General features: G+C 40.9%; 1 protein-coding gene across 1 annotated transcript; it reads left to right on the top strand.

The window, feature by feature from the left end:
* Positions 1-995: 995 nt before the first annotated feature.
* LOC132047581 (uncharacterized) lies at positions 996-2,051 on the top strand. Its single transcript, XM_059438607.1, has 2 exons — positions 996-1,250; positions 1,458-2,051. Exons 1-2 carry the CDS (start codon positions 996-998, stop codon positions 2,049-2,051), a joined length of 849 nt encoding a protein of 282 aa, XP_059294590.1.
* Positions 2,052-11,738: the final 9,687 nt, after the last annotated feature.

The following is an 11,738-nucleotide window of genomic DNA, read 5'->3' on the forward strand; positions in this document are numbered from 1 at the left end:
AGAAAAAAATTAATTTTGTTTTGAAAAAAAAGTTTTGATTTTTTTTTTTTTTGCACCACGCCACCCCATTCCTGTCCCACCCCCACGCACCCTGCCCCTCACCCCACCTCCTCTCTAAAAGAAAATTAATTTTATTTTGAAGAAAAAGTTTTGAATTTTTTTTTTTTGTTTTTTGCACCACCCCGCCCTATCCCCCGCCCCACACCCCCAAATTAATTTTGTTTTGAAAAAAAAAGTTTTCAATTTTTTTTTTTTTTTTGGTTTTTTGCATCACCCCACCCCACCCACCCTTCCCCCACGCCCCTCCCAAAAAAATAATTTTGTTTTGAAAAAAAAAGTTTTGTCTTTTTTTTTTTTTTGGTTTTTTGCACCACTCCACCCCCACCACCCTCCTAAAAAAAATTAATTTTGTTTTGAAAAAAAATGTTTTGAATTTTTTTTTGCACCACCCTACCCTGCCCTCCCCCCCCCCCCCCCCCCCCCCCGCCCAAATTAGTTTTGTTTTGAAAAAAAAAGTTTTTTTTTTTTTTGGTTTTTTGCACCCCCCCCCCCCTCGAAAAATAACATTAATTTTATTTTGAAAAAAAGGTTTTGAATTTTTTTTTTGTTTTTTGCACCACCCCACCCCCCACCCCGCCCCCACGCCCACGCCCACGCCCCCCCCCCTCCCAAAAAAAAAATTAATTTTGTTTTGAAAAAAAATGTTTTTGTTATAAATATTATTATAATATTGTGATGTCTATCTTTAGGAGGAATTTTAGAGTTTGTTAGGGTTTGTGACTTTGGCACCAAGTCAATTCTCTCCTATAAATAGAGAGGTTCTCTTCATTGTATTTCATCCCTCAAGAGAAATAAGAACTCTCCCCTCTTCTCTCTTTCTCTACAATTATTCTTGTTCTTTGCTTTATTATTTTATAACACGTTATCAGCACGAGACTCTACCGTCTCAAGAAATTTTTGAAGGCTAAGGTACTATTTTTATTCTTCTCTATTTTATGGCTAACCTTACAAAACTCGAGTTCGTTGCCCTTGATATTTCGGGCAAGAACTACCTATCATGGGTGCTAGATGCTGAAATCCATCTTGATGCTATGGGTCTTGGAGACACCATTAAAGAAAATAATAAAGCATCCAACCAAGAAAATGCCAAGGCTATGATATTCTTGCGTCATCATCTTGATGAGGACCTGAAAATTGAATATCTTACTATTAAGGATCCACTCGTTTTATGGGGAAAACTTGAAAGAAAGGTATGACCACACGAAGATGGTCTTCCTCCCAAAAGCACGACACGAATGGATCAATCTAAGGCTACAAGATTTCAAATCGGTTATGAAGTATAACTCGAGATGTTCGTAATTACTTCTATATTGACACTATGTGGAGAAAAAATTAGTGATTCTGATAAGCTGGAAAAGACGTTCTCCACTTTTCATGCCTCGAATGTGCTCCTGCAGCAGCAATATCGAGAGAAAGGTTTCACAAAGTATTGTGATTTGATTGCTCATCTTCTTGTGGCTGAACAAAATAATGATTTATTGATGAAAAATCACGAGAATCGACCTACTGGCGCTGCACCACTCCCCGAAGTGAATGAGGTGTATGCCCACTACTCTAGGCGTGGAAAAGGTCGTGGCCCCAGTCGTGGTCATGATAATAGTCGTGGTCGTGATAATGGTCGTGGTCGTGGTCGTGATAATGGTCAAAGAAGAAATTATTTTCCTGGTGTTAATCACTCTTCAAAGAAAAATCACCACCAAAAGGGGAAAAAGAAGGATGATAGGCATGAAGTGCCAGAAGCACGTGGCTCAGAAAATAAATGCTATCGATGTGGTGGAAGTGGACACTGGGCACGTACCTGTCGTACGGCGAAGCACTTGGTTGAGCTTTATCAGGCATCAATTAAAAGAAAAGAGAAAAATCCCGAAGCTAATTTTATCTCTGAAAATCAAATTGACATCACACACTTGGATGTAGCAGATTTCTTTGAGCACCCTGAAGGAAAGATAGATCACTTGATTGGTGATGGTTCTGTGGTTAGAGATGATTGAGTTGTTTATTTTAATTTTTGCTAGTCATAGAAGTTAGTGAATAAAAGATCATGTAAAAGTAATTGTTTACATGAGTACTAGTCTTTCAATTAGTATTAATTTTAGATCTAGTCCCATTGTTATTGTTAGTTATTAACAAAATTTTAATCTATTTGTCTTGATTAAATAATGGTTTAATATTGAAGTTAGTTTGCTTATTAACAAGGCAGAGGACGTTTATTTTTGTTGCCAAGAGACCATTTGAATTATTACGTGTAAACCATGTCTAAGGTTAATATTTTGTACAGACCATGTCTAAAGTTAATATTCTAATACCCAGCAAATGTCGTTGGCAATTAAAGAAATCACATATATGTTATTTCATGTTATTCTTTCCCATTGCTGGTGGTACTAATTTGTATAGGTCACTGTTATACCTATTTTAAGAGTAAAAACAAAGGAAAATAATCTAATGTGTGACGTGATTATATATGCTGTATAGGGAAAAGCATGTGTTTCAGTGAAAACTCACTTTAGCAACTAAATTTACAATTACGTTTCAATTATTTAGTATTTGCATACGTGGCAAAAAAATAAAAAAATAAAAAATTAAGAGAGTGAAAAATAAAAAAAAAGACTTGCTTAATGTAGTAATTTCCATGCATGTTATTATGTTTAATGTGATTTATCCTGGCTTCTTGGTTGGTTCAATCATGTGACCCACCCCTTGCCCCAATGCTTTTCTTCTTCACAAATCCCTTTTTTCTCTCTATATTCTCATCATTTTTTTCTTTTCCACTTGATTTAGATTCAAAAATAAAGTTATGGAAGAAATGGGTTTGTTAATAATAATACTAATAATGGCCTTTGAGTGTAATGAGACTAATGGTGGTAAATTTGTAGAAATGGTGGTGGTTGTGGATGTGGGTATTTTATACTTCTTTGTCAGATAATTTACTAGAAAATTGGGTTAAAGATGGTGGTGGTGATTTTTTTTTCTTTTGGATATTGGTGGGGAGATGATGGTGGTGGTGGTGGGTGTGGGTTAAAGATGATGGTGATGATTTTTTTTTATTTCTATTAAATTACGGCATGGTGGTGATAAAAATAGGGTATGATAACGGAAAAATAAAAAATGATACGTTAATAAATGATTCTTTGAAAATGACATTGAGCATGAATACACCTCCCATTGTGAGTGGTATTATTTTTTTTCAATTAAAATAAGTTGTTAAAAGTTAAGTTTTGTATCCATTTAGAGGTTAAAACATGTCTTTCTCAATTGTTATCTATATTAAACTAATATTGTAAGACTTTATTTTATATATCCTATTTTCTTTACAATAAGAAAAGGAAAAGAAAAGAATCTCACGTGATTCAAGAATGCTGCATATGTAAATTTTATATGTCCTATTTGCTTTACAATTGTAAGACTTTATTTTTCCTAATTATAGAGTAAGTACTATATATGGTGTGTATGTGTTCCATTGACTCTCATTTATGATTAATTTTCAGTTAAGTACATTGATAGTACTTTTGGCAATTTTTAATTATGATTGCCATGTTAATTATGTTATTTGCTCCCCGTACATTATTTAGACTATTCTTATTCACATTATTGGTGAGCTTGTGTACTTTGGCATGAGCCACTTTACTAATATTTAGTGTATATTTTACTTGTGTATGTGATTTGAAGATATGAATAATTCTCAAAGCAAGTTTGGATTAAAATCCAATTATGAAGACATATGTTTGATTGATTCTGCTACCACACACACGATCTTCAAAGACAAGAAATATTTTTCTCATTTACTTATGGGTAAGGCAAATGTTAATACCATTTCTGGTAGTACTAATTTGATTGAAGGCTCCGGAAGAGCCGCTATAATTTTGCCTAAGGGAACAAAACTCATTATAAAGGATGCCATGTTCTCTCCTAAGTCCGAAGGAACTTATTAAGTTTTAAAGATATCCGTCAAAATGGATACCATATTAAAACAATGGATGAGATGAATCTTGAATATATTGGTATCACCAAGGATGTCTCTGGCCAGAAAGTTGTTATAGAAAAGTTCTCTGCTTTGTCTTCTGGCTTATATTGGACAAAAATTGGAGTAATTGAGGCACATTCTGTCGTAAACCAGAAGTTTACGGACTCCAATACATTTGTACTTTGGCATGATCGATTGGGACACCCTGGATCTATAATGATGAGACGAATTATAGAAAATTCAAATGGGCATCCATTAAAGAACCTGAAGATTCTTTTAAACAATGAATTTTCTTGCCCTTCTTGTTATCAAGGCAAGTTAATTATTAGGCCATCACCTACAAAGGTTGAGTTTGAATCCCCTGAATTTTTGGAACGTATACATGGGGATATTTGTGGACCAATTCACCCCCTAGTGGGTCATTTAGATATTTTATGGTCCTAATAGATGCTTCTTCTAGATGGTCTCATGTGTGCCTACTGTCATCTCGCAACTCGGCGTTTGCGAAATTATTGGCACAAATAATTCGATTACGGGCACAATTTCCTGATAATCCGATAAAGTCTATTCGCCTTGATAATGCTGCAGAGTTTTCATCCCAAACATTTAATGACTATTGTTTATCAATTGGGATAAGAGTTGAACATCCTGTAGCTCATGTTCACACTCAAAATGGCCTTGCAGAGTCATTAATTAAACGTCTGCAGTTGATTGCAAGACCATTACTCATGAAAACGAGGTTGCCCACGTCTGTTTGGGGTCATGCTATTTTGCATGCAACAACACTTGTTCGTCTCAGACCGACAAACTATCATAAATTTTCTCCGTTGCAATTGGTTTTGGGTCAAGAACCTAATATATCCCATCTAAGAATTTTTGGATGTGCCGTATATGTGCCTGTAGCACCACCACATCGCACCAAGATGGGTCCCCAAAGAAGATTAGGAATATATGTTGGGTTTGAATCGCCCTCCATTATTCGCTACCTTGAACCATTAACCGGAGATTTGTTCTTCGCTCGATTTGCGGATTGTCAATTTGATGAGACAATTTTCCCAAAATTAGGGGGAGAGAATAATGAAATAAAAAGGAAATTTTGTGGAATAATTCATCATTGTCTCATCTTGATCCACGTGTTTCTATTTGTGAGCAAGAGGTTCAAAAGATTATTCACTTGCGTAAAATAGCAAATCAAATGCCGTACGCATTTCTGATTTGAAAAGGATTACCAAATCACATATCCCCGCAGAATGTCCCAATTCGGATTGATGTCCCCGTAGGACCATCTACTAGTGTCATAGCAAATGAGTCGAAGGCACGCCAGAAGCGTGGTAGACCATTGGGTTCTAAAGATCGAAATCCTAGAAAAAGAAAAATAAATGGTCAAGATGACACTACAAAAGAACCTCATAAAGAAATTCAAGATTTGAACAATACTGATATTCTTGAAGAAATCAATGAGCCTGAGACTCAAGAAAATGAGGAAATATCAATTAATCCAATTAATGTTGGGACTAATTTGAATCGATTGGAAATAAATGTGGATTATGTCTTTGCCTATAATGTTGCAACAAGAATTATGCAAGATAGTGAGGATCTTGAACCCCAATCTACGTTAAAGAATGCCAAGAAAGATGTGATTGGCCAAAGTGGCAAGAGGCAATTCAATCGAGTTAAACTCGCTTACCAAACGGGAAGTTTTTGGACGTAGTCCAAACACCTAATGGCATTAAACCCGTTGGTTATAAATGGGTTTTTGTGCGAAAAAGAAATGAGAAAAATGAGATACAAAGATATAAGGCACGCCTTGTTGCACAAGGATTTTCACAAAGGCTCTGGTGTTGATTATGAAGAGACATACCCCCGTTATGGATGCAATAACGTTACGTTATCTCATTAGTTTCGCTGTCCATGAGAGACTTGAGATGCATTTGATGGATGTGGTTGACCTATCTATATGGATCACTTGAAAATGAAATATACATGAAAATCCCTGAAGGATTTAAGATGCCTGAAGCATGTAGTTCAAAGTCTCGGGAAATGTATTCAATCGGATTACAAAGATCATTGTATGGTTTGAAGCAATCCGGGCGCACGTGGTATAACCGCCTTAGTGAATATTTGTTGAAGGAAGGCTATACAAATGATGCAATTTGCCCATGTGTTTTTATAAAGAAAGTAATATCGAGTTTGTTGTACTTGCCGTATATGTTGACGACATAAACATTATTGGAACTCTGCGCAGCTCAAAAAGGCAATTGATTATTTAAAGAAGGAATTTGAGATGAAAGATCTTGGAAAGACAAAATTATGCCTTGGTTTGCAAATTGAACATTTGACAAATGGCATTTTTATCCATCAATGCGCTATACGAGAGAAAGTGTTGAAACGGTTTTATATGGATGAAGCACATCCATTAAGTACTCCGATGGTTGTTCGATCACTTGATGCGAATAAAGATCCGTTCCGACCTCAAGAAAAGAATGAGGAAATTCTTGGTCCTGAAGTACCATATCTTAGTGCAATTGGTGCACTAATGTATCTTGCCAATACCACAAGGCACGACATAGCATTTTCGGTTAATGTGTTAGCAAGATATAGTTGTGCTCCTACAAGGAGACACCGGAACGGAATTAAACACATATTGAGGTACCTAAAGGGGACTATCGATTTGGGCTTATTTTATTCTAGCAATTGCGGTCCCGATCTTGTTGGTTATGCCGATTGTGGTATTTATCTGACCCACACAAAGCTAGATCTCAAACAGGCTATGTATTTATTTGTGGGGGTGCTGCCATATCTTGGCGATCTACGAAGCAGTCTATTGTGGCTACCTCATCAAATCACGCTGAGATAATAGCTATTCATGAAGCGAGCCGTGAAGTTGTGTGGCTGAGGTCAATGATACATCTCATTCGAGAAAAGTGTGGTTTGAAATGTGATAAAATACCCACAATCTTATATGAAGATAATGCAGCATGCATTGCCCAATTGAAGGGAGGATTCATAAAAGGAGATAGGACAAAGCACATTTCACCAAAGTTGTTCTTCACACACGAGCTCCAAAAGAATGGTGATATCAACGTGCAACAGATTCGTTCAAGTGATAATATGGCTGATTTGTTCACCAAGTCTCTACCAACAACAACTTTCGAGAAGATGGTGCACAAGATTGGAATGCGAAGACTCAAATATTTGGACTGAAGTTCTCATCAGGGGGAGTTAATACATGTTGTACTCTTTTTTCCATACAAGGTTTTGTCCCACTGGGGTTTTCTTGTAAGGTTTTTAATGAGGCAACCAAAATGTATATTATTAGAAATATGTACTTTTTTTCCTTCATTAGAATTTTTCCTACTAGGTTTTTTTCTAGTAAGGTTTTAATGAGGCATATTATCTATCGAAATAGACATCAAGGGTGAGTGCTATAAATATTATTATAATATTGTATGTCTATCTTTAGGAGGAATTTTAGGGTTTGTTAGGGTTTGTTGTATACGGGAAAACCGGATATGATCCCGACCGGTTGTAAGGTGAACCGGTGATGGAAGAGGGACGGGAACACACCGGATGCTGCCCGGTCCTTTTCTGAGAAAACGCCTATACCAGAGTTGAACGAGGCTGTCTTCCCCGTGATCGAAACGGCCGCATCCTCCGGTTCGAGCATTCGTGGCCGTTAACCCGAATGGCCGTTGGTCCGAATAACCGGTGAATGGGAACTACGCGCCAGTGACGTGCTGTCACGGTCAGTTACCTGCCAAACGTGTGTCAGACGGCGCCGTCAGTCCAATCCCACCAAATCATGCAGATCTGTCCTTGAAATTATTAGTTTATTGGTTCACAATTGCATGAGACTTGAAGAAGTTACACTATAAATAGGGCATATCCTCACCCCTTGAGAGGGTTGCTTCCTTGACTTCTCCAAGAACACTTGTAATAGAATAGATCATATATATACAATCTTTCCTTCAGTTTCTAACTCGGCCAAAATTTGCTTTTGTTCAAGTTTATAGTGTGATTTAATCCATCAAGTACTCCATATTGTCCATACGCGATTATATTCGCAAACAAATCGCCGCTATTAGCCATTTTCACTAGAGCACTCTTGAATATATACTCTCTCCATTTCATACATACCAAGATCCAAGCACATATCCTATACCCACTTATAAATTCAATTGATTATCCGATTTCGGGGTAAACCAGTTTGGCGCCCACCGTGGGGCTAGGATAATAGTTCTTAGTCTTGATCTTTATCAAACTCATCTAAATCGTAACGCCTATGGCTGACGTCGGACAATCCGGTCACGTTAATAACACCGAAATTGTGGCAGAAAATGAGGGGAGCGAACCACGGGGACTACCAAATCTCGCTGACCCGAACCCCATTAAGCTCGGAGGGAGGGGCTCAACCGACAAAACACCATGGATCAAGAGAATGCCGCCTACCGGCCACCGATCCTCTAAGAACTCATAACTCCGTTACATTGTCTCGGACCCAAAGCCGAGGGAACCGGAGGCACCAAACATGGCATTAATTTGCGTCGATTTTCGAGATGTTGCGGAACAAAGAAGCGACAATGTCGAGCAAGGAATGGCGATTGCCGTTGCAAAGTGGACACGGGGAAGAATTTGGGCCGGAAAAGGCTAAGGGTACGGTGGGGCGGAAGGAACGAGCCACGGATGGTCGAGTAATGATTCTCGGCCGGTTCCTCCACCGAGGTCTGAAGATGCTTGAGACTTTGGCAAAACGGGTGGATTCGACCGAGAAGAGAGTCGAGACATACGATTCTCGGGTGGACCGATACCGGGCTCCGCGCTGCGAAGGGGCCGAATTCGAAAAGGTACATCAAAGGCCTTTTCCACGCAGCGCGGCCCCGAAACCGATCCGAAGAGGTTCGAAAATGCCCGACACATCCGTACAACGCGCCACGGACCGCACGAGCACGTGACCTCATATACTTGCACCATAAAAGGCAATGATATGGAAGAAGATGAAATTGAGTCGGTATTCTTTAAGAGAAAAAATTTGGGAAAACTCGTCGGGAGCGCCGACGTGGTATGACCATCTACCCGAGCACTCGATCACTTCGTTCGAAATCTTGGGTCGACGCTTCGTAAAGGCACACGCGGTGCCATCAAGGTGCGGCCGTAGGCCGACATCTTCCGGATAACTCAAAGGGACGATGAGTTACTAAGGGAGTTCGTGACCCGATTTCGGAGGAGACGGATGGAATTACCCCGGTGCCGCAGGAATGGGCCGCGCAAGCTTTCACGAAAGGGCTCACATGCTAAGCTCGGTTTCTCGGTCAAGTTGAAGGAGAATTCTTTGGAATACGAGGTACAGTAACATGGGCCGATGTCCACAATCGGTATGAATCGAAGATTCGGGTAGAGGATGATCAGTTCGAGCTCTCCCCGATGAAGTTGAAGGCGGACAGAGGCTGCGAGAAGCCGAGGAAGGGTTATGAAGCGAAGTCCGAATCATCTAAAGAAAGGTTTAGGCCATACTCGCACCCGGAGCGATCAAATTCCAGGTCGGAAAAGCCAAGGGAAGGCCCGAGTCACTTCTCAGGTCGAGGTAGCAAGCTGGACGCGCGCCCGTTAAACAGCCGGGGGCTCTCGTTCAGAAGCGATACCGGAAGTTCAGCCAGCAATAAAGGCCCTCCAAGGATTTCGGAGTACAACTTCAACGTCAGTACCTCGGATCTTGTCTCGGCCATCGGTCGTGTCCCGGATGTGGTGGCCGAAACCACTAAGGACGGATCCGGGCAACGGGATCCGAGCATGGTTTGTGAATATCACGGGACCCACGGTCACAAGACTGAGGATTGCCGCCAGTTGAGAGAGGAGGTAGCCCGGTTGTTGAAAAACGGCCACCTCCGAGATCTATTGAGCGAGCGAGCCAAAAACCATTATAAGGAAAGGGAAGTTCGTCAGAGGGTCGAACCAGTTGAACACCAGCATATAATCAATATGATAGTCGGGGGTATTGACATCCCTCGGTTTTCGGTAATGAAGTGGACAAAGATTTCCATTGTTCGGGAAAAACGTACCCGAGATCATTTACCGTGCGGTTCCATCTCTCTCTTTCGACGACGGGGACGCAGAGGGCATCATTCAATCGCACAATGATGCGTTGGTAATTTTTGTACTTATCTTTAAAACTAAGGTTAAACGTATTTTGATTGACCCAGGTAGCTCGGCTAACATCATTCGATGGAGAGTGGTCGAACGATTGGAGCGCTCGATCGGATCGTACCGGCAACCCGGTACTCGACGGGTTCAACATGGCAAGCGAAACCACGAAAGGAGATCTCGCCGCGAACATTGAGCTCGCCATTCAACAAACTTTGTTCTACGTGATCAAAGGGGATATGAAGTACAATGCGCTATTGGTACACCTTGGATACATAGCACGAGGGCGGTACCTCAACGCCGCATCAATTGGCCGAAATTCCCCACCCTAGAGGGAGGAAAACCGTCCGCGGTGAGCAGCCGCGCGCAAAGGAGATGTTCACCGTAGAGGAATCGACCCCGGCCTAAAGAACCGGCTCACGAAGAAAGGGGTATGACCGGAGGGGAAGCCCCCAATAGCAATCAAAGAATACCGGGGCGGATCCGGTGTACGGAGAGGATGACTTCGGGATACCTAGGTCTTTTGTCATGCCGGACGACTCGGACGCAACCAAATCGACCATGAGAACCGGGAGCGAGATCATCCTCGTTCGAGTTCTTAGAGACAGAAGGTATATTCGGGCACGGGGGCTTACCGCGGGAGCTCGTGCGCAAATTAATTGAATTTCTTCGAGCTAACGCCGATTGCTTTGCATGGTCGCATATAGATATGACAGTATATCGCCGTAAATAGCATCACACAAACTCACTTGACGAGAAGTTTTCCCCGGTAAAGCAAAAAAGGAGGCCCACGAATGAGACAAAACACGCCTTCATCAAAGACGAGGTAACAAAGCTTTTAAATATAGGTTCCATCCGGGAGGTAAAATACCCAGATTGGCTTGCTAACGTGGTGGTGGTGCCCAAAAAAGGTAATAAACTTCGGATGTGTGTCGATTATAAAGATTTAAACAAGGCGTGCCCGAAGGATTCATTTCGTTGCCGCACATCGATAGAATGATCGATGCCACGGCCGGACATGAAATGTTAAGTTTTCTCGACGCTTACTCCGGTATAACCAAATCCGGACGCACCCGGAGGATCAAGAGAAAACATCCTTCATTACCCGTTATGGGACTCATCGTTATAACGCATGCCTTTCGACAAAAAATGCCGGTGCAACTTACCAACGCCTAGTTAACGAAATGTTCGAAGAACAAATAGGGAAAACGATGGAAGTTTATATTGACGATATGGTTGTTAAGTCCCCGGAAACGGAGGACCATTTAAAGCATTTACAGAAACCTTCGATGTGCTCCTAGCAGATACAAATGAAGCTTAACCCGAAAAATGTGCCTTCTGGGTAAGGTCCGGCAAATTCTTGGGTTTCATAGTGTCAAACCGGGGAATTGAAATCAATTCGGATAAGATCAAGGTCATAGAAGACATCGAGGTCGTGAACAACATCAAGGGTGCAAAGGCTCACCGGAAGAATAGCGCGCCGAGTCGCTTCATTTCGAGGTCCTCCGACAAGTGTCACCGTTTTCTCTTGCTCGGTAAAGAAGAACGACTTGCGTTTGGACACCGGAGTGTCAGAGGC

The sequence above is a fragment of the Lycium ferocissimum genome, chromosome 2 (assembly GCF_029784015.1).
Source record: "Lycium ferocissimum isolate CSIRO_LF1 chromosome 2, AGI_CSIRO_Lferr_CH_V1, whole genome shotgun sequence".
Taxonomy (NCBI): Eukaryota; Viridiplantae; Streptophyta; class Magnoliopsida; order Solanales; family Solanaceae; genus Lycium; species Lycium ferocissimum.